Source organism: Hirundo rustica, chromosome 17, assembly GCF_015227805.2.
Source record: "Hirundo rustica isolate bHirRus1 chromosome 17, bHirRus1.pri.v3, whole genome shotgun sequence".
In the NCBI taxonomy this organism is placed as follows: domain Eukaryota; kingdom Metazoa; phylum Chordata; class Aves; order Passeriformes; family Hirundinidae; genus Hirundo; species Hirundo rustica.
In genome coordinates, this window is record NC_053466.1 from 12,091,801 (window position 1) to 12,118,493 (window position 26,693).

Genomic DNA, 26,693 nt, shown 5'->3' on the forward strand with positions numbered 1-26,693 from the left:
GTGCAGCCCCGCGGCGGAGGCAGCAGGTGCGGTGCCCGTGGCTGGGGGTGGCGGTGGTGGCACACGCAGGCGGGAGAAAAGCTGGGAGAGGAAACCTGGAAAGGTCCTTGAGGCACAAACAAAAGTCATCGGGAAAGCTCTTGCAGCTGTGCAGGTGGACTCTGCCAAAAGGGGTTTGCTTTTACTGCGCAGAGCCTACAACAGCAACACAAACTGAAGTCATCGACTGCTTGCCCTCGATGTCAAAAGGGAAATGTTTCACGAGGTTTTGTCGTTCCCAGTTTGACATCGATGGTAATCCTCTGCTGTTAAACTCAGTGAAGAGTTATCAGAGAAAAAGCTAAGCGCCCTTAAAAGTCTGGTAAAGGAGCAAGCACAAACAGCTGAAAAGGCTGGTCACATGAGAGGGAGACTTTGTCACATTGCTGGGCCAAAGCCTGAGCCCGACCTCGTGTTTATCTCAAATGTGAATTCTGTTAAATCACAGCTAGCTTTTTATACACTTGGTCAATTTTTCTGCCATTTTCTCCGAGCCATTTGGAGACCTCATCTTTGTTTTCTAGTTACGCCGCGCATTTCTCTAACTGAGCTCTTTGCTTTGTCCTTACACCCCCAACACGAGCGGGTCCACTGCTGTTTGTTAATCCCCAGGTGTTTTTAAGGTTCCAGAAGAAGCTGTCGGGGCGTCGTTGACGGCTTCCCCCGAAGCGCCAGCCCCGTGAGGCGGGCGGCGGCGCGCTGAGGACGCGACTCACCCGCAGCTTGCTGAGGAAGGCTCCTGCCTCCTCGGCCGACAGCTGGCCCTGCTGCCTCATGATGCGCTGCACGGCCTTCAGCACGTCCCCGGCCATGGTGACATCCCCGCAGACGTAGATGTGGCCTCCCTGCTCCTTCAGTGCTTTGAACACGGTCTGGGCCAGCTGCTCTTGTAACACGTCCTGCACGTATTTCTGAGGGACGAGGAGGAGCAGGGAGCTGGGATTAGCTCCGGTTTTCACAGCCTTGTCCTGCCCTGGGGGCAGCGATGAGGGGTGACCCCTCTTGGGGGGACACAGCTGCGCCTTGCAGCACCCACAGTGACCAAAAAAAGACATGGGGACGGCAGCAAAGCATCGTTCTGCTCTTGCACAGTCACACCTGCACCACACCTTTCACTGCCAGGCCTGTTCAGGTCCCGGTGGGATCTTGGAGCAGGTATTCGCACTGGGTTTGGAAGACTTTCCTTCCCTTCACTTCCCTTTCCTTCCCTTCCCTTTCCTTCCCTTTCCCCTTTCCTTTCCCCTTTCCTTCCCTCTCCCCTTTCCTTTCCCCTCTCCCCTTCCCTTCCTTTTCCCCCTCCCTTTCCCCTTCCCTTCCCTTCCCTTTCCTTCCCCTTTCCTTCCCCTTTCCTTCCCTTCCCCTTTCCTTCCCCTTTCCTTCCCCTTTCCTTCCCTTTCCCCTTTCCTTTCCCTTTCCTTTCCCCTTTTCCCTCTCCCCTTCCCTTCCTTTTCCCCCTCCCCTTCCCCCTCCCTTTCCCCCTCCCTTTCCCCTTTCCTTTCCTTCCCTTTCCCCTTCCCTTCCCTTCCCTTCCCTTCCCTTCCCTTCCCTTCCCTTCCCTTCCCTTCCCTTCCCCTCTGCCCGGCTGCAGGGGCACCCTGGGCACCCGTTCAGGCTGGCACTGGGATGGGGACACTCCCTGGGAACCGTGGCCACTGGCAAGGGACAGCGCTGCCCGTTTCCGTGCCCCAGGGACGAGTGACCAGCGGCCCAGGAATCAGCGTGTCCCCACCCCGCAGCTCCCCGCGGGTGCCCCGGGGCCGTGCCCACCTTTGGTTTGTCGGGCTCCCGGGAATAGGCCGTGTACAGCTCTCTGAAGACGCCTTGGGTTTTGGCGAAGAGCGTCTCCTCCTTGTAGATGTGGTCGATCCTGGACTGCCGGCAGCCGAACACCAGCACCATGGGACACGGCTTCAGCCCTGGGGACAGCGTGGGGACAGCGCTCAGCCCCGGGGCCACCAGCCGCCACACGCCACCGCCCTCCGGACTGCCAGCGCATCTGCGGGGACGGCCCTGGCACGGCGGGACCCCATCCCCGCACCCCCAAGCCGGGCGTCCCAAAAGCTCCGTGAGGCGAGGAACGGGACGGCCCCACCCACCCCAAATCCCTTCCAGGTGAGGAGCGGGACGATCTGTTCCCAAATCTGTTCGAGGTGAGGAAGAGGATGGCCCCACCCCAAATCTGAGGTGAGGAACGGGACGGCCCCACCCCAAATCTGAGGTGAGGAAGAGGATGGCCCCACCCCAAATCTGAGGTGAGGAAGAGGATGGCCCCACCCCAAATCTGAGGTGAGGAAGAGGACCGCCCCACCCCAAATGTGAGGCGAGGAAGAGGACTGCCCCACCCAAATCTGAGGTGAGGAAGAGGATGACCCCACCCAAATCTGTTCGAGGTGAGGCAGAGGATGGCCCCACCCAAATCTGTTCGAGGTGAGGAACGGGACGGCCCCACCCCAAATCTGAGGTGAGGCAGAGGACGGCCCCACCCCAAATCTGTTGGAGGTGAGGCCCCACCTTTGTGCTGGATGTCAAAGAGCCGCTGCTGCCAGAAGCTCCGGAAAGGGGCGATGCCGGTGCCGGGGCCGATGAGGATGCAGGGCACCTGCGGGTCCTGGGGCAGGTGGAACCCGGGGGCACTGCACACATCAAAGACCCAGTCAGAAACAAGCAGGGTGCTCCCTCCCTCCCCTCTGCCCACAGCCAGCTGAGACATCTCCCCGAGAGGGAGGGGGAGAAAACGAGGAAAAATCCCAGGATGAGATATTTTTGTGCAGAATTTCTCTCAAAGGGGAACCATTTGCTCACAGACCCAGCCCTGTTCTCTGCCACTGTGAGAGCAGTCGAGGGCTGAGAGCTCATCCTGAGAGGGGTCCCACCGCCTCTTCCTCAGCCCTGGCCCCGTGCGGGTCGCTCACCCTCGTACAAAGCAGGGCACCACTTCATCCGTCTGGATCCGACTGAGCCACGAGGAGCAGACTCCGTGGTGGATTGGTCCCTCTCCATCTGGGAAGAGAGGGAGGGAAGGAGGTCTGTACATCACCCAAAGACTCAGTTTTCTTCCCTAAAACCCTCCCTGCTGCATCCTGCCTCCTCTGGAGTATTTCATACCTCAGCATCCATTCTCCATGGACTTGGCAGAGTTTGGCACTTGGATCCCTCTCTGGAGCTACCCAGGACCCAGACCCGGCATAGCTGGACCTCCACAATCCTCGGGGAGCACCCAGCTCTCCTCTGGACCCTTTTGGCAGGAGCAGCATCGTGATGCTCCCAGACACAAACCCTCCACGGCAGCTCCTCCCTGCGTCCTGCAGAGCGCCAGGGCTGTCTCTATCTACAGCTTCACCCTCCTCGGACACATCAGTGTTTGCACTGCTACAGAGGTTGGGCTACCGGCAGTGTGGATTTCGGGGTGGGCAAACAGAACCCTACACGGAGCTTGGGTGATGTACCCGCCCCAGAAGTGCCATCTCTGTGTCACTGCCACTCTCCATGGCACGGGACAGCAGCGCTGCGGCCTGGGGGAACCTTCTGCTGCTGGTGCCCTCAGTTTTATCTCTGCTGTGTTTCAGGTTCTGTGCTGCCCAGGTGCAGCTCTGAGCTCACACTCAGGGTCACTCAGCTCTCTGCACACTGCAGGGACACAAAACAAATCCTGCTCCTGCTGCACACCAAGGACAACTTTCAGCCCAAAAGCACAAACAAGGGTGGCTGGAGGGAGGAACAAGAGGGATGGGACCTCACAGCCTGGAGATGGAATTGGACAATTAAATCCCAATATGCAAATGGGCCACAACTTATAAAACCGTGAGATCTGGTGACCAGGCAGGCATTTTGTGACCATTTTGGGTCCACCCTGGGTGCAGCCCTGGCCAGTCTCTTGTCATGCCCAACCTGTACCCTAAAGGCCTTTCAATAAATCTCTGCTTTATTCTCCAGCTCTGTCCAGTCTCTGTTCCAGCTCAGCCTGCCCAAGGCATCATTGCAGTGGGCAGAAAGGCTTTGAAGGAACATCTCCCTGCCAGACACAGGGTGGGGATGGCCCTGCGCTGCTGCTGCCGCTTCTCCCCGCAGCCCCAGGCGGGGCAGGGTACCTCGGGTGCGGTAGGACACCACGGCCACGGTGAGGTGCACCTCCCCTGGGTACATCTCCGGGGACGAGCTGATGGAGTAGTAGCGAGGCTGCAGGAGGGGCAGCTGTGTGAGCAGCAGCGTGGAGGGCATCTGCACGGAGGGGAACTCCTCCAGCACCTCCACGATCGTGGGGTTCTTGGACCACTTCCACTCCTCGTACTCCTGCAAGCCCTGGGAGAGAGGGAGGGAGGAGAGAGCTGCAGGATCCACCTTTTCCAGGTGCCTCAAGTGATATCCCAGGAGGTCCATGGCTGTGGGCAATACTGAAGGTGAGAAGGCTTTCGGAAAACTGTGAGAGCAGGCCCCAGGGACAGAGCGAGCAGAAGAACTTGGGATTAGCTGCAAAGCTTGAAAGTAGGAGAAGTTACAATAGCACAGCAAGCAAGGACTCGAAACAACAGTTTGAGTTTTGGCTTTGGCTAGGATAGACCTGAAGACCGCAGAAGAGTAATCCTAGCAACATAGCAGAAGGTTTTAAAGCTGAATAATAGAGCATTGTGTACTGCTAATAGAAAGCATCCAAGCAAGCATTGTTTGAAGCAGGTGTAAGTGTGCTTTAGTGACTGGCTAGAACAATTAGCTTTAGCAATATGCTGTTGGCTAGAAAGTTTCTTAAATGCCCTGGAACAGAGAGATCTTTGGCTACTGCTGGCCAGACGTGAGCTGCTGCCATCCTTCGATTGTCCCAGCCTTCTATGAGGCTGATGTCACAATAAAGCTCAAGGATCATCTCCCAGTGGTGCTGTCCCATTTGCCAGAATGCCACCACACGTGGCAAAGCTGGAGTGGGTGGCACTGAAGGTACCCCGAGCCCCGCCCAGGGATAGACTCAACCTGAGCACGGTGTGGGATGAAAACGCCCTGGCCGGGCTGTGATCGCCCCAGGGCCTTGCAGAACCTGGGCCCTGGGCTCTTTACCTTGCTAAGGACCTGCAGACGTTTCTTCTCCTTGTCACTGGTGGCCAGCAGAGCGAACTGCTGCAGCAGCAGCGGCGTGGGAGGGGTGGTGATGTCCAGGTAGTACTTGAAGGCCTGGAAGATGGTGCAGGGTGGGATACGGTTCTCGTCCGTCCAGTTACTGATGACACCTGCCAGGAGGGAATCCAGCACAAGTCCGGGATCAGCGGAGCAGCGGGGCCAAGGTGGGCAAATCCTGGTTTTCATCCCCCTCGGAGACACTGGATTGGGGTTTTCCATCTCCGGTTACACCGTGCGTGGCAGTGGGGAACCAGACTCCTCCCTGAGATACGGTGTTGGGGTGGCCCCTCTAGATCCCTTAATTCTTCTTCCCAGTCCTAGACATTGCCCTTTCTAAGGGAATATAAACACCTCCAGTTTTTCCACGGAATAAGGAAATATCCTCCCCGCCCTTCGAAACCTTGCCCCACATCCCAAGCGCAGACGAACAACAGCTCTGGGCGGAGCAGGGATGGAGGAGGTGCTCCCAATCCAGGCAAACACGGGGCCACCCCCCTCCCTGAGGAGCTACAAGAACTTCAGGAGCTGGGAATGCGGGAGGGAGGCCTCCTGCCCTCCCTGGTTACCTAGAGCCGTGCTCCTCTCCTCCAGCAGCTCCACCTTCACCACCTGGTTGGTCGGAGGGGCGTCCTCAAGCCTGTCGATGAGGGCGTTGACCAGGTCCTCGTGGTTCCCTGGGAACACGCCCAGGTGGTCCCCGGGCAGGTACTGGAGCTCCTGGTGCCCGTCGGTGTGCAGGCGCAAGAAAATCGTCAGGCGGCTGCGGGGGAAGGAGGAAAAGCCGGGAAAAGCGTTTTGTGGGATCCCTGTGGGAGTGGCTGAGCCCCGGGCAGTGGTGGTGGCACGTCCAAGCCGCGGTGGCCGCGTCACCAAGGTCACAGCAGGGAGAAGGGACACTGCAGCGCGCCCTGAGTCACCCTCAGGGACTTTTTAAAAGGGGGAAAACGATTTGACCTCTCGCTCAGGGATTTTACCCTTCCTCTGCCGTCTCTCCAGCCAGCTCCCATCCCGTGGGCTGAGGGAGGCACCAGCAGGAATTTCACCGTGCATGGAGGTCAGGAGCACCCTCCGCTGGCTCCCAGCCTTACTCATAGTTTGCACAAAGGTGGATCCCATGGGCGTCCAGGGCTCTAGGGCTGTTTGTAGCACTGTTTTTGTGCCCCGGGTGAGCGTTCGGCTCCTACCTGGACTTGGGGCTCTGCAGGTTCTGGCGCGTGAGGAGCCGGGCTGCGTAGACGCGTTTCTTGTGGATGCTGTACAGTCCTGAGGGGGAAAGGGTCAGGGAGGGCACTCAGCAGAGCGTGGCCAAGGCCTCTGGCTTTTGTGGGATCACTGCGGGGTCAACCCTTCAGACCAGAGCTGGCCACAGGGGCTTGACCTCCCTCCTGCAAACCCAAGCAGTCAGAAACCCCAGGGGTGAACCAAGCACCACAGAGGAGGACCCCAAAACCACCCAGGGCTGTGCCCCGCGTGCCCAGGGGCTCCTCTCGCTGCCAGTGCCAGGCGGCTGGCAGCGGAGCGCCCGGCTTTGGGAGGAGCCGAGCCGCTGCGGCAGCTCCCGCGCCGCAGGAGCCGTGCTGAGGGGCCAGGTGTCCGTGGGCAGGACCTGCCTTTGCTCCGCAGCGCTCGGTGGAGCGGCATTGGACAAAGCGAGCTTGGAAAGATCCCAAGCTTCCAGCTCCTCGCTTCAGAAAACGGGGTCAGGAGGAGGGAGAGCAGATCCTGTCCAAACATCTCCGTTACAGACACGGACAGGGAGCGGCCAGAGGGGCCTGGGGCTGTCCCAGGACGGGGGGCAAAGGTAGAGCTGAAGTGCTGGGAATTTAACAGAGACGGCAAACGGGGTTTGGCGCCTTTGCCCCTGTGTCTTCTCCACGCGCCCCACGGCTCTCCGCGTGAGTCCGTCTGTACCTTGTGTGAGCTCCGGCGCCTCGGCCACGTAGGTCAGGCGGAACTTGCTCCTCTTCCAGCTGCGGTCGTTGCTGATGAGGGAGTTGTTGGCTTTCTCGATGTTGACGTCGTCGCCCACGCAGAACACGTCACAGGCTGCCTGCAGCGCGCGCCAGGCCCTCAGGCAGCGCCCTGAGCCCGGCTGACCCCCTCATTCCACCCGTCCCACGTGGAGCAGGAGCCCCCAGCAGGGCAGGGCTGCACAGCGGCCGTGGGCACGCCCCAGGGTGCTCTCCTTCCCAGGTATCTGGGATGGGGCAGGAATTCAACACTTCGGGGACCTTCGGGTGGTCAGCACGAAGCAGAGCGCCAGCTCCACCCTCTCTCTTGTGGGCTGGGGTGGTGACAGTGGGAAGGAAGGGGAGGCTGGGCTCAGATCCAGCTCTAACCTCTGCCCTGCTCCTCCCTGCAGCAGCCCCAGGTTACCTTGAAGACCTTCTTGGCCCAGGTCCTGAAGGATTCCTCCTGGCCGCAGAGCTCGTCCCCCTCTCCCATGCGGAGGATCCTCTCTCCCCCCAGCTCCTCCAGGAGCGTGTCCACGGCGCGGGCGAAGGCGCAGAAATGGGGGTAGGCCCGGGAGCCCAGCCCGAACACGGAGAACCTGTGCAGAGATGCTCAGCTGTGGCTGCTCAGCCGGGATGGACGCTGGCACGTCCCCTGGCGCATCCCCTGGCATGTCCCCTGGAGCATCCCCTGGCGCGTCCCCTGGCACATCCCCTGGCGCATCCCCTGGCACATCCCCTGGCACATCCCCTGGCATGTCCCCTGGCACATCCCCTGGCGCGTCCCCTCCCGCCCCACCACCACCCTCAGCAGCCTGGAGGTGTCTGCACATCACCCAAACTCCTCAGGGAGAGGCGGGAGTGACGGGTCCGTGCAGCACCGGCTCCTGCTCTGTCCCTGCAGTTGGAACCCTGGGAGCTGAGGATTCCAGACTTTCTGTGCTGACAGGCACTGACCCCCAGGCAAACACTGCATTTGATCTGAGGCCGTGGAACAGCTTCCAAAACTGAGTGACAGCACTGGGATGGTGGGTGTGTGGTTTGAATGGAAGCGTGTGATGTCCCAGGGTGGAAAACTCAGAGTGTAAGGGTTTAGAATATATATATATATATATATAAAGCAATATGGAGGATTTAGGGTGTAGGTAAGCTCTTCTTCTTTCACCTTCTTCTTTGTGGGTTTGGGTAGTAGCTTGTGATTGGGTAGAATAATCCGCATTGTGGGCCAGGGGTTATTGGGTTCAGCGCAAAAACAACAGAGGTGTCACCTCGTTATTGGACAATTAGTGCTTAAAATACCTTGGAAAGGGTTAGAGCCATCTTTCACCTTGTTAGCTGGAGCTCACAGCTCGTGGGACTGCACTATAGAATTAATAAACAGCTCAGTCCCAGCACCAAAGCTGCGTCTCCTCCCGCCCCGTCCCCTTTACCTGACGTTTGCCAGGGGCCCCGTGCTCTCGAAGTTGTCCCTGGAGTCAGGGCCATCGCTGGAGGATTTCCGTGCGTCCGAGTAGGAGGAGACGCTGTTGAACCGGACCTTGTAGCTCCTGTGAAGAGCGACAGCGCCCGGGGTCACACCGGGGTCACACCGGGGTCACAGCGGGGTCACACCGGGGTCACACCGGGGTCACACCGGGGTCACAGCGGGGTCACACCGGGGTCACGCCGGGGTCACGCCGGGGTCACACCGGGGTCACCTGCCCGCCTGGCTTCGTGCCCAGGGGGTCCCGAGCGTGGGGGACACCAAAGCGGAGCTCAGGGCTCACGATTCCACCAGGAGCAGAGGAACGTGCTCGCTCCGGGGGAAGAGCCGTAGCAGCCCCTCTGCAGGAGCAGGAATGCTCCGCCAGGTCCTTGTCACCTCCCCCTGGGCTGACCCAGGTGTTGGCCACCGCGCTGTCCCCAGTGACGCGGAGCTGCCAGGACCTTTGGCTTTACCGGTCCTTCCCTGGCAGCACACAAGGTCAGGTGTGTGTCTGGGGAGATATTCTGAGGGTTGTTTCATTCGTAGGAAGCGGGAAATAAAAAAAAAATTAATAATAAAAAAAGAAATGGAGTGAGAGAAGAAGGGATGAGGAGGGGGAAGGGGAGCAGAGGGGGGGAAAAAAAAATAAATAAAAAAAATCTGACAACAGCAGAAGTATTTCTGAATTGAACCATCTCCCAAAATTGCTCCACACAAGAGTTTCTAAATTTACAGGCAGAGCAGCGAGCGGCGGCGTGTGCATGAGTCACGGCACAGCTCCTGCAGCCGGCACAGCCCCGAGCCCAGTGACAGCGGGGTCACAGAGCCCCCAGTGCCACCTCTGCCTCCCCGCTGCCCCCTGACCCCCACGCCCCTCTGCCTCTCCCCCTGCTGCAGCCCACTGCTGGCCCCAGCCGTGTCCCACCCTGAGACTCCCTCCCCAGCCTCTGAGAGGCTCGGAGCTCATCCATCTTCCAGCGCCGGGGATTCGCTGCGATCCCAGACGCTCTTCGGGGCAGCACGGCCCTCTGGGTTGTTACCCTGGTTTTTCTGAGGTTTTTTATTAGCCTTTGGATTTTCATAAATGGAGTCAGATCTTTTAGTTACTGTAGAATATTAGAGCAGTTTTCTACCTTTCCCACAGAAGTAATATAAACAAATCCTTTGTTTTTCATTCTCTGTCCTTTGTTTGCATATTTCTAACATGAAAACAATTGTAACTGACAATTCGTCTGGCCACTGAGGCTGAGGGCTGGAAACCCCAAAAAGCCAATCTTCTGCTAGACCCACAAATGTATAAAAGTAAAAGAATAAACAAAGGGGCTCTCTTCTCTCTGCTCTTTCAGCTGGGAGCTGGATCAGAGGAACCTCTGCGAAAATCTCTTGTCTGCGTGTGACTGCTTTGTGTGTCTCGGTGACACTGGGTTAGATGGACACAGAGCCCACATTCCCCAGGTGGAATGAGGAGGTCCTCGTGGTGTGGGACGGCTGCTGAAAGGATGGGCTGGATTTGAGCTTGGAGTAGGAATGGCTTAGGAATGCTTCAGGAAACCCTTGGAAAACCCTGATGTGAGGCACGAGGAGCCAAATATCAACCCCAGCGCAGCCTCAGGGCTGAGGGCAGAGAGCCGTGGGCACAGAGCCCTGACAGGACGTGTGACACTGGATTTGGAGAGGGATCTCAGCATTCCCTGGGGAGCTGGGAGCCCACGGGGTGCAGGGACAGGAACTGCTCTCTCCAGCTCTCTTTCAGCAGGCTGACACTGCCCCTCTTCCCCCGCAGTCTCCTCCAGGTCTCCTTTTCTCATTGCAAAAGGGGTTTTGTGTGCTTGATGTTAGCAAGGTCCTGGATATTGTTTGCCCGGGGAAGGTGTGGATTCCCCTGGATCTCTGGAAGTGTCCAAGGCCAGCCTGGATGGAGCAGCCTGGGGCAGTGGAATTTATCCCTGCCTGGCTGTTAGAAACCCCTACCAGCCCTTAAATCACACTTGGAGGTGTCTGGGACAGCAAGCACAGAGCTCAGGGGCTTTGATCCTCCTCAAATCTGCCTGACCAGCCGTGGGCAGCACCTCTGCCCCCAAGGAGAAGATCTGCACCTCTGCACCTCGGGGTGCAGAACCTGGGGGGGACACCCGCGTGCGGAGTGCCCCTTGCCCATCCCGACCCCTCCAGGGCGGCCGGCCCGTCCCGCTCTGCCGCTGTCCCCGATACGGCACGGGGCCATCAGGGACCTGCCGGGGTTTCAGCCGCGCAGCCCTGCAGGGATCCATCGGCTGCCCCGGCCGCACAGCAGCGGAGCGCTCGGGGCTGCAGCGGGGCCAGCTCTGGAGAGCCACACCTCGGTCCCCGCCGTGTTTGTCCCCGCGTTTGACACCGCTCCGGGGCAGGGCGCTGGAGCTGCCCTGGATCCCTGGCCAGGGCTGATCCGTCCTTAATTAAGGAGCAGCCCTGTGCCGGTTGTTAGCTCAGGAGACATTCCAGGGCAGAGCGGTGCCCCAGTTCGGGGAAATATTTTATTCTTCACGGCTAAAATAAGAGGAGAGCCCAAGCGATTATTCTCACTGCCCTCCTTTCCCAGCCCCTGGGATCTGCACGGAGACGCTCAAAGCTCGCCTTCCCCTGGAGGGGGATTTTCTACAGTCCCAGATTCTGTCTCCAAGGTACCGCTTACAAACATCACAGGATTATCACAGCTCTTATTTTCCCTAGAAATCTTTTCACACCATGCATGCAGCTAAATCTGGTTCTCAAGCCCTCCCCCACCTACATCTGCAGGGCTGGGAACTCCCTTCTACCTCCAACTCTTTCTATTTCAGTGCCTCCTGGACAGGCCCTGGCTCTCAGAATGGATGATTTGGGGAAAATTCCTACTTTTATCTGGGTTTTTTTGTTTCTTTTTTGTTTTTTTTTTTTTTCCACAGATCTTCACAGAGCCTCTTCAAGATGAAGAGAGAAGCTTCAAAGTGTCATCCCAGGGAATTCCAAGCTGGGATCCACCGGCACTCCTGACTTTTTGCTTTTGTCCTTCCTGGGACCTCCACTGCCCCCATTCCCTGGGTGTCCAGGCACGTCCCATCCCTGGATATTTGCAAATGTGAGATCTGCCTGAGGATTCCCCCTTGGGAGAGGAGGAAGGCAGGGAACCTGTCCTGCACGCTGGGGTTGGGACTGGGAGGGGAAGGGGTTGGAGTGGGAGGGGAAGGGGTTGGAGTGCTCTTACTTCCTCTCCTCCAGGTTGGAGTTGGGATTCTTCATCTCCATTAATGCACAGCCAAATTTCTGCAGAAAGAGAACAAAAAGGACCATCAGTCCTGCCAGGTTTTGCAGGAAACCCAGCCCCGAGCAGAGCCCGGGCTGCGGCCCTGCTCCCTGCTCGCTGTGCCCAGCTGTGCAGGTCACCGCCCCCAAACCGGGGGACTGTCACCTTCTGGGTGACACTGGTGGTGGTCACACAGGATGAATTTAACAGCGGATCAGCGGCTGTCTCCTGGCAGGGAATCAGGACGTGTCCCTGCTCCAGAGCAGGCTGGAGGCAGCTACAGCACCTGGACCTGTTTTGGGTCACTCCAGCTCAGTCTGAGCCAAAAGAGGACGTTCCTGGCCCTGTCCCTGTCCCGTGGCTGTCCCCGCTCCCTGCTGTCCTACCTCTCCGTTCTCGGGCGGGTCCCCGTTGCCGAAGGTGCTGGTGACCACCAGGACCATGGTTTCGTGCTCCAGGTGCACGACGTCGTACTCGTCCATGGACATCACCTGGGAGCACAGAGAGGTTACAGAGAGCTGGGAGCCTCCTGGGCTGGCTCCAGTGCCCCCGGGGATGGGGACAGCACGTCCCTGCTGAGACCTCTGCACGGGGAGGATGGCAGCAGGAGCCTGGAGGGACGCGGGCGGCCCCGGAGCTGGCACCCGAGGGGCCGCAGGCAAACGGACGCTGCAATGGCTGCGGGAAACCAGCTGGAAAAATCCCCGTGCAGGCTCCAACCCAGACCCACGGGGACACATCCTGAAGGGCCTGGGCAGCTGCTTTCCACGAGTTTCCTCGGAGCACCCGGGATTTCACCCCCATCAGGTGCCAGGAGCTGGTACCATACCTTGGCATCGAAGGCGTGTTTGAAGATCTCACACAGAGTTTTTGCATAGACCTGGGACTTCCCCGTCTCCGTGGCGTACAGGATGGTGGCCTTGACCCTCTTGGCCATGGCTTGGCCCATCAGCTTGGCTGAGAACTTCACAGCCCTGGGAAGCAGGAGTAAATCCCAGTCAGGGCTTGGTCCTTCCCAGTGCCTCTAGCCCAGACCTTTTTAGTTTTTATTAAATGAACAGCCTTACAAAGCTGCAGCATCAGTATTTTTTGTTTGTTTTATGGCAAACAGGGAAGCCTTGGAAGATCTCGACTTGTCAGAGAGGAAGGGGAGATGGGGGTGAAGAGAGCTCAAACACCTGAATGGGTTGAAGGAGGAATATGCTAAACCAGGCATGGGGGTGGTATTTCTGCAGGGGCAGAGAAGCAGGAGAGGAATCAGGAGCAGGGAATGCCAAAGGAAGAGCTGGAACCAACCACAGCTGGGGCTACAGGAGGAGAAGCAGCTCCTCCATCCCTTAAATCCAGCGGGGTTCTGCAGGAGCTGCCCTGGCCAGCCCTGCTCCCCGCAGAGCCTGGGGACACCGGGGCCACACCGAGCTGTCCCAGTGCCTGTGATCTGCACTCTGGTGACACCGAGAACTGCCCTGGGAGTGATGCCTTCAGTTTTATCTTTGCTGTGTTTCAGGTTCTGTGCTGCCCAGGTGCAGCTCTGAGCTCACACTCAGGGTCACTCAGCTCTCTGCACACTGCAGGGACACAAAACAAATCCTGCTCCTGCTGCACACCAAGGACAACTTTCAGGCTCAAAAGCACAAACAAGGGTGGCTGGAGGGAGGAACAAGAGGGATGAGACCTCACAGCCTGGAGCTGGAATTGGACAATTAAACCCCAATATGCAAATGGACCAAAACTTACAAAAAATGTAAGATCTGGTGACCAGTCAGCCATTTTTGTGACCATTTTGGGTCCACCCTGGGTGCAGCCCTGGGCCAGGCCCTGTCCTGCCCAAGGTGGATCCTAGAGGCCTTTCAATAAATCTCTGCTTTATTCTCCAGCTCTGTCCAGTCTCTGTTCCAGCTCAGCCTGCCCAAGGCATCAGGAGGAGCGGCCCTTCCCAGGCCGGGGTGGCACATTTATCCCAGCCTTGCCAGGCTGTGCCCAGCTGCCTGTTTCCTGTGCCTGCAGCCATCACCGGGTGCTTTTCCTCCAGTTGTCCCCGCTGGCTCAGTGCAGAGGGCCCTGGGAGGTCACCAGCCTTTCTCCAATCCTGGCCGAGGGGATGCAGCGCCGGGAACGCTGATCCCTTGTCTGTGGCGTCAGTGGGAGCACCCTGATGGGGGACAGGGGTGGTGGGTTCGTCGTTCTGGGGACGTTCATAATCACATCAGCGCTGTGTTCCCTACATAACGAACATCTCCTTTGCTAAGTGGACCACCAAGCCTTTAAATGGGGCCACCAGAAAGGCAGAAATCCACCAGGTCTGGATTTAGGCTGGTGCTGCGACAGGGAAAGGCGGTTTTTGGGAGGCTGAGGGAGCACAAAGCATCTCTGTGGCCTCTGCAAGAGGAAAGGATGCTTGATTCACTTTGACAGCCCTTGCCCCAGGCTTCTGAGTTCAGCAGGGCTCCTGCAGCCCCTTCAGAGGAGCTCTGGGGGATGCAGGCTGCAGCTGGAACGGCCGCACTGGGCTGGAGGAGCCCAGCTCCCCCCTGCCCCTCCTGCCCACAAACGCTCTGGTTCGGGGAATCATTTAGGGAGGGAGAAAAGAGGGGAGAAGAGGTAGAAACTCCTCCGGGCTGGTTTATCCTGTGCCTGGCAGCCCCCCTCCATGGCTGTTTCACCACCCTCGGTGAAGTTCTGCCCGTGGTCAGCCGGCGGTGGCAGTGTCCCCTGTCCCCAGGACCCGCAGGGCAGGCGGGGCGGGACCTGCAGGGCTGCAGGCTCAGACTGGGGCAGACTCCTGAGTCTGACAGGCACCAAATCAGGCTCAACGCTCTGGGCTCAGGCTGCCTCTTCTACGGCTGATAAGCTCAGATCCAGACAGGATTAATGGTGAATTACAAAGACAATTCCTCTCCCTACGCCAGGAACAATGGAGATTTTGTTTTAAATGACCTGCCACGCTCACATTTTTATAAAACCATCCCTCAGTGGGGCACACGGCAACGAAAGCATTTTTCTTCTCCAAACTCCATGAATCCTCCTGCTCTTCCCCCAGCCCCAGTGTCAGCTGCAGGAGCGCATTCCTCAGCTGCTGATCCTGTTTATGGATGCACCACGGGGAACAGCTCGCAGGAGGTGACAGCTGAAGAGTGGGAGCAAATTGATAGCGGGGATTCGGGGAAACTGAAGCGTGGGGAGGTGCTGTGACGAGCCAGGGCCACCTGGCAGCCTGGCCACCGTCACCAGGGCACACCCAGCCCGCTCCTGCCGTGGCCCAGCAGCTCCTCTCTGCCACAGGGGAGGAATTTGGGCCAGAATCAGCCGAAGGCTCCAAGGTGCGCCTCATTCCTGCATCCCTGCTGCTGAGGAGCCTTGGCAGGGATGAGGGACTGGGGTGGCTCCTTGCCAGGGGTCAACTGACCATGAAGTGCAAATCTCAGCTCAGCCCTGATCCATCTGCTGCCTGCAGGGAGATTCCTCGTTTCCATCGCCCCCCTTCCTCCCAGAGCAGGTGTTTGGAGGGTTGGGCACACACTGGAGCAGGCTCTCCTCAAGTAGGGGAAAAGTCAGTGGAAAAAGGAGGAATATGGACAGGAGCCTCATCTCGTTCGTGCCAGCACAGCCCTGGAGAGGGAGGGGGGATCTTCCTGCCCCAAGGAAGGGAAAAACAGGCAAAACACCCTCAAAAATTGGGACAGCCATCCCTGAGCACTAAGACCTCCTGACTGGAGAATGAGCAGCTGGGGAGAACAAACCACACCCAAGACCGGGTATTCACCTGGTCACACCCCTCTTGGTGGGCCAAGGCGGTGTTCAAAGGACAGCCTGTGTCCCCAAATGTCCCTCATGGCAGGTAAAGCCTTCAGTGGCCCAAAGCCCAGGCTCAGAGCCCATCATCCGTAGGGTGATGCACACACCCACGGGGTGCTTAAATCCAGGAGCAGCCCCAAACATTCCAGGCCTTTCCAGAGCCCGCCGGTACTCACTTTGCCAGCTTCTTAAAGCCAATGGCTCTCTTCTTGGTGGGTGTCCCATTGACCCCTTTCCAGACATGGGTGTTCCAGGGGTCCGGCTAGGAGAGGGAAAAGCAGGATCAGACGGTGAGGAGCGCCCAGAGCTTGGAGAAATGCAGCACCCACAGCACTGAGAGTTAAATTCTTCCAGTCAGGAAGAGGGGGGACAGTTGCTGTTCCACAGCTCTCTCTCCTCTCTGTGTCCCTGATCCTTGGAGCCTCACGGAGCTTTTTTTTTTTTTTGGGCAATGGAACGTGCCCAGGAAAATTGCAATCTAATAAACCCTCCTGGCTTGTAAGAGCATCTGGCCAATTGCTCTGCCACCTCTTGAGAGGAGCGTTAATAGGCCACAGCCAAAAAGAAAGCAACGCCAGAAGGGGAGAGGTGATGGGAACAGATCCTTCCCCCTGCTCTGGCCACAGGTTTTTTCCCCCTAAGAGGCCCTTTGGGAAGGGGAGGCAGCTGAAGCCAGGAGCGAGCACACAGAAGCTCGTTCCGTGCCCTTGCAGGCTGCAGTCAGAGCCAGGAAGCATCGGGGTGCCTGGTGGGTTGGTTACAGGAGCGAACAGACTGCTCCTGCTCCGTGATTATTCCTTAAGGGCTCTCGACTAAAGGTCACATTGTGTGGAAAGCACCGGAGCGGGGATGGCTGGATAACGAGGCAGCGCTTGCTTAGGGGTTTTTCTTCATGGTCTGGAGTGTTAAATACCCCAGCAGCAGCGTTTGATCCCCTGCTGGGCCACAGCCCCTGTCCCAGACTTGGATCCCCAGGATGCAGGAGCCATCCCCCCAAACCTGCAGGCTGGAATGGGACACAGGAGCCATCCCCCCAAACCTGCAGGCTGGAATGGGACACAGGAGCCATCCCCCCAAACCTGCAGGCTGGAATGGGACACAGGAGCCATCCCCTCAAAGCTGCAGGCTGGAATGGGACACAGGAGCCATCCCCTCAAACCTGCAGGCTGGAATGGGATACAGGAGCCATCCACCCAAACCTGCAGGCTGGAATGGGATACAGGAGCCATCCCCCCAAACCTGCAGGCTGGAATGGGATACAGGAGCCATCCCCCCAAACCTGCAGGCTGGAATGGGATACAGGAGCCATCCCCCCAAACCTGCAGGCTGGAATGGGACACAGGAGCCATCCCCCCAAACCTGCAGGCTGGAATTGGAGGGACACAGGAGCCATCCACCCAAACCTGCAGGCTGGAATGGGATACAGGAGCCATCCCCCCAAACCTGCAGGCTGGAATGGGATACAGGAGCCATCCCCCCAAACCTGCAGGCTGGAATGGGATACAGGAGCCATCCACCCAATCCTGCAGGCTGGAATGGGACACAGGAGCCATCCAGGCCATTTCCTCACCACTCATTAGACACTCCCAGAGCAGGGTAGCTCTGTGTGACTAAAAACTGGGAGCTCAGGATTTCCACATTCCCACGGAGGGGCAAAACCCCATTGTTCCATTATGTAAGAGTGAGATATCCGTTGTAAGGGAATCGGATGGGGTCCCTCTCCTTCCTGCCCCTCCGGAGCCCCCAGTCCCACCCTGCCCCCGGCCAGCAGGCACGGGTGGGAGGCAGAGCTGGGGACAGCACCTGGTACTCAAAGGAGGGCGTCAGGCGGTAGTTGAGCATCTCCTGGTGGAACACGGGGGTGATGCTGCCCGACATGGGCGGGACAATCCAGACCCAGTCGGCGGGACAGCCCCCCCGGCACCGGTACTCGTTCTCCATGTGCTTGATGAAGGACTCGGTGGCCGAGTGGTGATCCACGATGGTCACCTTGTCGCTCTGCCGGGGGACGAGAGAGCAGAGCCAGCAGTCGGCAACACATCCCAGAGGGCAGAAGACAAAATTTTATGATTGGAGATGTTTCCTTATTCCCAGGGTCTTTGGGGATGATCCGAGGTGCCTGGTCTTCCCAAGGAGGCTCTAAAGCTGCCCCAGTGCTTTGAGAACAGCTGTGCTACGGGAGCCCTGCTCCCCGGTCAATTGTCCTGGGCCAAGCAGATATGGGATGGCTGGGATGGGATGGGATGGGATGGGATGGGATGGGATGGGATGGGATGGGATGGGATGGGATGGGATGGGATGGGATGGGATGGCTGGGATGGGATGGGATGGGATGGGATGGGATGGGATGGGATGGATGGGATGGGATGGGATGGATGGGATGGCTGGGATGGGATGGGATGGGATGGGATGGGATGGGATGGGATGGGATGGGATGGGATGGGATGGGATGGGATGGGATGGCTGGGATGGGATGGGATGGGATGGGATGGATGGGATGGGATGGGATCCATGGGATCCATGGGATGGGATGGGATGGGATGGGATGGGATGGATGGGATGGATGGGATGGGATAGGATGGATGGGATGGGTGGGATGGGTGGGATGGGATGGGATGGGATGGGATGGGATGGGATGGGATGGGATGGGATGGGATGGGATGGGATGGGTGGGATGGATGGGATGGATGGGATGGATGGGATGGGATGGATAGGATGCATGGGATGGATGGGAGGGCTGGGATGGATGGGATAGCTGGGATGGGATAGATGGGATGGATGGGATTGGTGGGATGGCTGGGATGGATGGGATGGATAGGATGCATGGGATGGATGGGATGGATGGGATTGGTGGGATGGATGGGATGGATGGGATGGATGGGATTGGTGGGATGGATGGGATTGGTGGGATGGATGGGATGGGTGGGATGGATGGGATTGGTGGGATGGATGGGATGGCTGGGGTGGAGCATCCTCTGCTCAGAACCTTGGGAAGCTCTTCCAGCAGGGCAGCTCAGACACGGCCCTGGGAAGGACTCTCACCCTTTGAAGCTGGCTCGCCAAGGACTGGTTTTGTTACTCAGCCTTTAAGTGCAGCCTGGGGGAGAGCCTGGGCCAGTTCCTGCCTCACGGATAGGTCAGAAGGGCTGGATTTTCCCTCCATTGGGATATTCCCTCTGGACCAGCAGAACTCAGCTGCTGGTGGTGTTGTTTTACAACATCCAGAGTGTGGGGATTATTAAACCTCACCGCAGCAGCCCAAATTCGGGAGGCACGGCCCAATTTCAGCCGTTGTCCTCTGCTGGATGTCTCCACCCTTGTCCCACCCGGTGTCCCTGCGTCCCTCCAGCCTGGCCCAGACAAAGCAGGGTCCCAGGGTACCTGGAAGCTGTAGAGCACAGCGATGTTGATCTCCACCAGGGCCTGGTCCTTCCACAGCGAGGATGTTTTCCTCATATCCAGGTTCATCTTCTTGGCCACTTGCTGTAACGACACGTGGCAGGAGGGGAAGGACTTAATGGCCAAAAACCAGGGACTGGGGATCTCTGCTTGGGGAGAGGAACCCAGAGGAGGGGCCCAGGCTGGCACAAGGCACCCACAGGGCAGGGAAGGGCTGATGTTGTGCCTTCCTCTGGGAAGGAATCCTGCCGTTTCCTCTCCGTGGCAGGAGCACGGCCTTTCCTCCTCCCTGAGCAGAGGCAGGTGGCCAAATGCTGCTGAGGAGGCCACCAGGAGCAGCTGGACACACACTGCTCCCACCCCTCTGGTTTTCAGGAGACTGTGGAGCCCCTCTAAATAACACAGCATTCCTTGGAAGGTTTTGGTGGATCCAGATCCCCTGCCTGGGCAGGCTTGGCTTGGTCTCTCCCAGTGTGGGCAGCCCCCGAGCCGTGGAATCAGCTGGGGGTCTCCAAGGGCACACACGTCCCTGGGGAGCCACCAAGTGTCACATTCCAGCACTTGGCCTCAACCGAGCACACGGCCAGCCGCCTGCTGATCCCGAAGATTCTTTGGGAAGCCTGTGGGAAGCTCCGCAGGGATCACACCGGCGCTGTCAGACACCTGCTGGCCCCACAGGACACAGAGACCTCGCCAACCTCGGCCCTGTGGCCCCAGGAGAAGGGATATCCTGCACTCTCCCGCTCCCAAGAAACACCCTGCCAGTGTCCTGCCTGCTCCCCAGTAACTCCACACCCGCCGGGAGCAGCAGGAATCACCTCCAGGATGTTGTAGCGGGAGTTGTCGCAGTAGTCGCGGACGCCGATCTCCGTGCCCATGTACCAGCCGCTGAAGGGGCAGGCGGAGAACTCCAAGCCCCCGATCTCCAGGAGCATGTTGGAAACAGCTGGCAGCCCGTACCACTTCAGGCCCAGGTCCTTAAACCACTCAAACCTGCCGGGAAAAACGTCAGGATCAGGAAACCAGCCGGGAATTCTCTGCCCAGTGCAGTCAGGGAGGTCACTTTGCCACCAGGGCGAAGGATCTGAAGGAGAACATTTCCATCAGTACCTCCCCTTGGGGCTGTTTATGGGACAATAATTATGTGATAATTAGTGATTATGGAGGGGTGTAAGCCCTGGGAGGCCTCAAGGAGAAGGAAACTTCCCGAGAAAACCAATCTGGATATGAGGGAAAGCCCTGAGACACAAACACAACTTCCTTGGCAGCTCTGCCAACTTTACTGGGGGGAAGACCCGGGAGAGGGTCCCGGGTGAAGCCCCCAGGCCATGGCAAGGGTGGAAGCAGAGGAGCTCGGCCCTGTCGATCCCCTCGGAGCAGTTTTGGGGCTCCTGTGACTCACTTGGGGTGCCGGATGGGCACCTCCAGGACGAGCTCCGGCGGGATTTCGAAGAGCTCGGGGTCGTTGCCGTTGGCTTGGAGGAGCAGGGGCAGGATATCGAAGCGCCCGTAGGGAGCCTTCCAGCCTTGCTGGATGCAGATCTGCAGGGGGGATGAAGGCAGGGTTGATGTCCCAGCAGCTCACCTGCCCTTCAGGGAGTTGTGTGGTCCCGGGCACAGCTCCTGGCGGGATTTCTGTCCTTACGGCTGAGCAAAGGCAGCTACAACAGGGGGTGGCCTGTCCCAGCCCACCCACAGCCAAGTCAGGGGAATTTGGGATAAAAACGAGCCTGGAGTAGATCCCCAGTGGGATCATGGCTTGTGCCCGTAACGACAAAGGTGAAAACGGATGAGAAAAGCAGCAAAGTGACAAAACCCAGCCGCTATTCCTGGGAAGAAACCGGAGGGAGACACAAACCCAACCTCCCCCTGCGGTGCTGCCCTGGACAATCCCAGCCCGCTGGGAGGAGCCATGCCCTCCTCCCTCGGGGTGCTCAGAATCCCGGCGTGTCCCCAGCAGCCGCCAGGAGGGCAGGCTGGGCACCTCGGTGAGCTCCACGTTGGCGGGGTCCCCCAGGACGCTGCCGTCGGGCTGCTTGTAGCCGGCGTAGCGGATCAGCTGCGCGTTCCAGATGCGGAAGTCGTGCTTGCTGTCCGTGCGCTGCGGGAAGATGGTGATGGCAGACCTGGAAGGGGAAAAGGTGTCGGATTATGCCCTTTTCTGACCCGGAGATGGGGCAATTGAGAGGTGTTTTAAAGACTTTTATCCCATTTTCAGTCTCACAGGAAGGGTGAGATGGTGCAGATGTTACAATTCACACCATCACAATCAGAAGCCAAACTATTTCCTAATTACAATTCATTATAAGCGTTTTTTGACCTATCAGCTTTTGCCACACAATGCTGCTGATGCCTTAAAGCCAATTATCTGAAATTACCCCTCGTGGCTCCTACTACAATGCACCTTTCACACTTCTAGCTCTCCAAAGTATCAGGCCATCCTTTGAAACGTGTTCCCAGTTCCATTTCTCTCTCTAACAATGTCTGTCCTATCCCATGGCATTTCTGAGTCTGCAAACCCATTTCCCACAAAAGGCAGCGCTGGTGAGTGCCGGGAGCAGCGCGAGGGGCGGAATTCTGGCGGAAAAGGTGCTGCTGTCACCACCTCTGGGTGTGCCCTGAGCGAGGCACAAAGAGTTGTTACACCGGGGCGAGTCGCGGCCCTGGAATTTGGGGTGTTCCCGAATTCCTCCTGGTTGCTAACGGGGGGCGTTTCAGACAGATCTGGAGAGCAGTGCGAGCTCCGTGTTGGATGCAGAATATAGGAGAGGGGAAGTAAAAGGAAAATCTTCCCTCTGAGGAACCCACAGGCAGCAAGAAGAGGGAGGCTTGGACCAGCAGGACTCCTCCACCCCAGACCATGTCCCTCTAACGCTCCCAGGACTGCTGCGGGCTGTGCAGTGCCCGGAACCAACCCCAGCAGGGCCCAGAGCTGTGTCTCCACTCATCCCTCGGGCTCACACCCTGGGGGCTCCCTGTGGCTCACCTGAGGTTGCCCTTGTTGGTGGCGTACTTGATGTGGTTGCAGATGTAATTGAACATCCCGTGGGCCGTGGTGCAGTCCCGGGCATCGAACACCTGGAACAGGGAAGCAGTTGTGAGGATGCTCCAGCTCCTAGGGCAGAGCCAGGCAGAGGAAACACGGCACATGGAGAACTCCTGGCACCATTGTGGTTCTCAGGGACTGAAAGCTCCATAATTATGTGTTCCCTGCCTTTGGAACACGTGGATGTCTAATCCAGCTGCCCCTTTTGCTTTGGAGAGGTGACTCATCTGCTGCTCAGGCAAAAACCTCCTCATTCCCGTGCTCCCAACCTGCTGCTGTTCCTGCCTTGTCCCCCAACAATTACAGATCCTGCTCTGCTCCTCCTGTAGATCGGCACTCAAAGCTGGAATGGGACAGGTGTCAGTCCGGTCTGAGGGACAGGGAATCATGGCATCATGGCATCATGGAATCATGGCATGGTTTGGGTTGGGACTTTTAAAGAACATCTCATCCCACCCCCTGCCATGGGCAGGGACACCTTCCACCACCCCAGGCTGCTCTGAGCCCTGTCCAGCCTGATCTTGGACACTTCCAGGAATGGGGCATCCATGAAAGCATTGGGAATCAGGAAAGGGGATCAAGAGAAGTGGCTGTGCCCGCTCCCTGTGTGAAGCAGCCGCAGGAGCTGCTCAGCAGAGCTGGATTTGTTCCAGGTTACAGGAGGAGAGGACATCTCTGTACCAGGGGATTCCCTAGGGATTGCTGATTTCCAATCCCGTTTTGTGCTTCCCTCGCCAAAAGGGCACCGAGCCAAATCCTCTCCTGCTGGATCTCAGTTCTGAGGACAAACGTGTCCCGCTGCCTCTCTCCAGGTGGAGCAACGGGTTTGGAAACAGCAGGAGAGGTGCTGGAGCAGGATCTGATTTGAGGAAATGTCCCCTGGAGCACCAGCTTCCCTTTCAGACACAGCCACCTCATCTCCCACCCCACAGACTCTTCCGGGTCCTGCCGACATCCCAAAGCTGCCGAGGGGAGCTGTGTGTGCCGAGCAGCTGGGCCTGTGCTGTGTTGGAGAGCGGCATTTGCCCCTCCAGAACTCCAGCTCGCCCTTGGGCAGGGATCTCCGGGATGTTCCCGGTGGGATTGGCGCTCACCTGCAGCTTGGACCACTGGATCCTGCCCACGCAGCGCGCCGCGTTCCTCCAGGCGTGCTTGGCGCCGTAGATCAGCTCCGTGTCCCGCAGCTGGTAGGTGTCAGTGGCCTCAATCTCCTTGGTCACCTCCTCCAGCCTCTCCATGTGGGCCTTGGAGCCGGATCTGGGAAGGTTGGGAGCAGAGGGTCAGGCAGAGGGCAGGGAATGCTGCTGCTCTCCCCCTGGAATACCTCCTTCCCCCACACACGCAGGGATTGTGTGGATGGCTCTCCCAGCTGTGGGATATCAGGTGAGCAAGGAATGGGGGAGAGGGCAGTGACCTGGGCGGAGACACAACAAACACCAGGAATGAAACTCTGCCCAAGAAGCAGCTGCTGATGGAGCAGCAGAGTCCCCTCATGCTGTGACTCACACACGTGGGAGATCAGATCATGGAATCACGGAATCATGGAATGGCCTGGGTTGGAAGGGACCTTAAAGCTCATCCCATCCCACCACCTCCTGCCCTGGCCAGGGACACCTCCCACTGTCCCAGGCTGCTCCAACCTGGCCTTGGGCACTGCCAGGTATCCAGGGGCAGCCACAGCTGCTCTGGGCACCCTGTGCCCGGCCCTGCCCACCCTGCCAGGGAACAATTCCTGCCCAATCTCCCATCCAGCCCTGCCCTCTGGCACTGGGAGCCATTCCCTGTGTCCTGTCCCTCCAGTCTCTCTCCATGTTTCTTTTTGCCTCCTTCAGGCACTGGAAGGCCCCAGTGAGGTCACCCCAAAGCTTCTCCTCTCCAGGCTGAACATTTCCAGCTTTCTCATCCTTTCCTCCCACCCGAGCTGCTCCACCCCTCTGCTCATCCTGGTGCCTCCTCTGGGCTGGCTCCAGCAGCTGGAGGCAGCTCTGCAGGTGACACGTGCGACGTCTCAGCAGCAGCAGCAGCCTCGGGCTGTGGCCTCCTGCAGGCAGCACTCACCTCTTTATGGAGGAGTAGTACTGGTCAATGAAGTCCTTGGCCAGGAGCAACACCTCCTCCTTGGTCCTGGTGTCCTCGGACTTGCGGATGTGGGGGCTGGGGGTCATCACGGAGCCCATGCAGATCTGCTCGGTGCACGCCGTGGCCTGAGGGGACAGCAGGGAACAGGAATGTTCTGGAGCCAGCACGGGACTTCTGGTCACCTGAGCCGGGCTGGGGCACCCAGTGATCACCGACACCGGCGGTGTGACACACGGGGCCATTCCCAGCTGGACGTTCCCAGCTGGCCGGGGACACTGCGATGACAGCCAGGCCACAGGCAGCCACCTCTCATCCCTCCTGACCCAACGGAGAGACGAGATTCACACCCCAGGCTGGCAAGAAGTCAAAGGCTTTTCCTTATTTATCCCAGGTGGGTTTCCCTCTCTCTGCCCATTGCACCAGGTCTGAAACACAAACCCTTCTGGAGACAGGAGCGAACTCCCCTTCTGCATTCCCGGATAAATCCATCTGGGAGACGGCACCATCCCCTCAACAATGCTCACGGAATTTTGGCCAGTCCTACCAACTCTACTCACCATGGCAGTCTTGAGGTGCAGGGTGTCGTGGAGCACAGAGCCCGTCTCCCAGTTCTTGATTTTCACGAAGCGGGGGCATTTGGAAGGGCTCCCGTTCAGGGTGCTCTTGGTCGGGGACTGGCGCCCGGATGGCGGCGGCTGGAAAACAGGGAATACCCGGCACAAGGTCAGAACTCATCAGCAAAGCACGGGAAAAGCTCCCAACAACACCGGATCGTGTGTGGCTGGGTGCCTGTGCTTAAATCCCGGGGGTGACACAGCTGGACAAAGTGCATTATCCCGATATTTGGCATTATTTGGGATCATACAACGGAGCAGCCAACTCGCAGCGGAATTAAGAAGTCGTGTGTGGTTATGGGACAGCCAAACCTGTGGAAAAGGAGTTAAAAACACAGGTGGAAGCGACTTGGAGACTGTTGTGCTCAGGTTTGCCAGACGAAGACTCTCCTCCAAAATCTGCGGGATGTTTCTTTCCAAGGAGCATCACCTGCTCAGTTTCTGCAGGGGCCGAGCTCTGCCTCGCCGGCGACGCAGAACCAAGAGCTGAGCATCAATCTGAGCGAGCCAAAGGCACAGCTCCTTTGATATTAATGCGGGAAAGATCGCGGGAACCAGGAGGGATGAATTATCCAAGTGGAGGGAGGGGCTGCTGTATCATGGATTGGATTTCTCCAGGCTCAGCTCCCTGACTCTCTGCCCTGGGATGGGCTCATCCAGCTCTCCTCGAGCTCTGTGCCAGCACTCGGAGAGCTCAGCGCAGAGCTCGTGAGCAGCAGAGCTGGTTACAAGTGCCTCTTTTTGCACATTTTCACAGGTAAAACCGCAATTTTCTGCTGTGGCCCTTACCCCGAGCACTTAGAGCTTAGAGAGCCACCGGTGTCTGCCGGTGGGGACAGGGGAGCTGCAGCGGCTCTGGGAAGCAGAGCTCTGTCTCCCGGGAATCACATCTTACCCAGGGATGTAATTCCATCGCTGGAACCACGGCGCTGTTGCTGCAGCTCTCCAGGGGACACCTGAGAGCGCCCTGGCCAAAGCTGCTGGTGTTTGGCACCGCTTCAAGGCTCTGCACAGCAGATCTGGGTCTGGATCTGTCCCTTCCCACAAGAATCCTGCGGCTGGGGTCCCTTTTGAACTAATCTGGTTTTCCCGAAGCTGTCCCTGCCTTCAGCAGAGTGTCACCCTCCTTTCTGGGGGTCCTGGGCTCGTGTCACCGTTGCAGCAGCACAAATGCAGCCCGAAGCCAAGAGCCAGCACAGGCTGGGAGAAGCTCCTGGTTCAGGAGGGAAGGCAGCAGGAGCCACAGGGATGACAGAGCAGCTGAGGCTCCAGGGCTGACGCATCCCTGCTTTTCCAAAGCTCGGAGAGATCAGTGCCTGGCAGATTCCAAGGCGATGCCTGGGCTCAGCAGACACCTTTGCATTGCCCTGCTGGCATTGCTGGCCGGACTTTTTGCTCAGTTCTTGTTTTTACCACAAGCTCCAGACTTTTTCCCCTGGAAAAGAGGGATTTCAAGCAGCCCGAGGCTCGCAGTGCAATGCCACATTCTAAAAACGTATTCTGGGAGCAAGGGACGGAGGCTGGAGGGGAAGGCAGAGATTTACAGCCTGAATCCTCTGCAGGCCCTTCTTTAGTCCTTGCAGTTTCCAAAAGCTGCTCCCTGCACCCCCTCAGGCTGTGCTGCCGGATCTCTGACATTCCTCATGGCACCAATCCCATGATTTTCCCAAGGAGGGAGTCAAAGTCTACTCCTTAAAGCCTAATGTCCACACATCACATCTCACCCTCCCCTTTGCGTGCCGCAGAAACCGAACAAAAAACCTCACGTAGAGCTCAAACCCACCAGTAAATTAAAAGAACCTGCTTGATGCAGTCCTGGAAAAACACTATTTTTAAGCTCACTTTTTCAAATTTTGAGGAATCCAGCCTGAATCATGGCAGTGGCAGCTCCTGGTCATTTCTTTCCCCCTGCTTGTTCTACTCTTCCAAGAGAATTAAT

At 58.2% G+C, this 26,693-nt stretch overlaps 1 protein-coding gene across 2 annotated transcripts in view; it reads right to left on the bottom strand.

Moving 5' to 3' along the window:
* The window catches only part of NOS1 (nitric oxide synthase 1), a 60,653-nt gene that overhangs the window by 6,095 nt on the left and 27,865 nt on the right, over positions 1-26,693 (bottom strand). For both annotated transcript variants that reach the window (XM_040081039.2, XM_040081038.2), the window contains exons 4-27: positions 24,698-24,835; positions 24,120-24,265; positions 23,156-23,318; positions 22,002-22,093; positions 21,000-21,141; positions 20,418-20,557; positions 19,834-20,008; positions 18,998-19,099; positions 17,420-17,614; positions 15,793-15,878; positions 12,651-12,795; positions 12,208-12,312; positions 11,783-11,841; positions 8,528-8,644; positions 7,522-7,696; positions 7,057-7,195; positions 6,330-6,408; positions 5,712-5,905; positions 5,086-5,255; positions 4,128-4,338; positions 2,952-3,039; positions 2,551-2,672; positions 1,807-1,955; positions 756-950 (exon numbers count right to left, since the gene is read on the bottom strand). In XM_040081039.2, the coding sequence (XP_039936973.1) occupies positions 756-950; positions 1,807-1,955; positions 2,551-2,672; positions 2,952-3,039; positions 4,128-4,338; positions 5,086-5,255; positions 5,712-5,905; positions 6,330-6,408; positions 7,057-7,195; positions 7,522-7,696; positions 8,528-8,644; positions 11,783-11,841; positions 12,208-12,312; positions 12,651-12,795; positions 15,793-15,878; positions 17,420-17,614; positions 18,998-19,099; positions 19,834-20,008; positions 20,418-20,557; positions 21,000-21,141; positions 22,002-22,093; positions 23,156-23,318; positions 24,120-24,265; positions 24,698-24,835 (3,327 nt within the window). The remainder of the gene's footprint in view (positions 1-755; positions 951-1,806; positions 1,956-2,550; positions 2,673-2,951; positions 3,040-4,127; positions 4,339-5,085; positions 5,256-5,711; positions 5,906-6,329; positions 6,409-7,056; positions 7,196-7,521; positions 7,697-8,527; positions 8,645-11,782; positions 11,842-12,207; positions 12,313-12,650; positions 12,796-15,792; positions 15,879-17,419; positions 17,615-18,997; positions 19,100-19,833; positions 20,009-20,417; positions 20,558-20,999; positions 21,142-22,001; positions 22,094-23,155; positions 23,319-24,119; positions 24,266-24,697; positions 24,836-26,693) is intronic.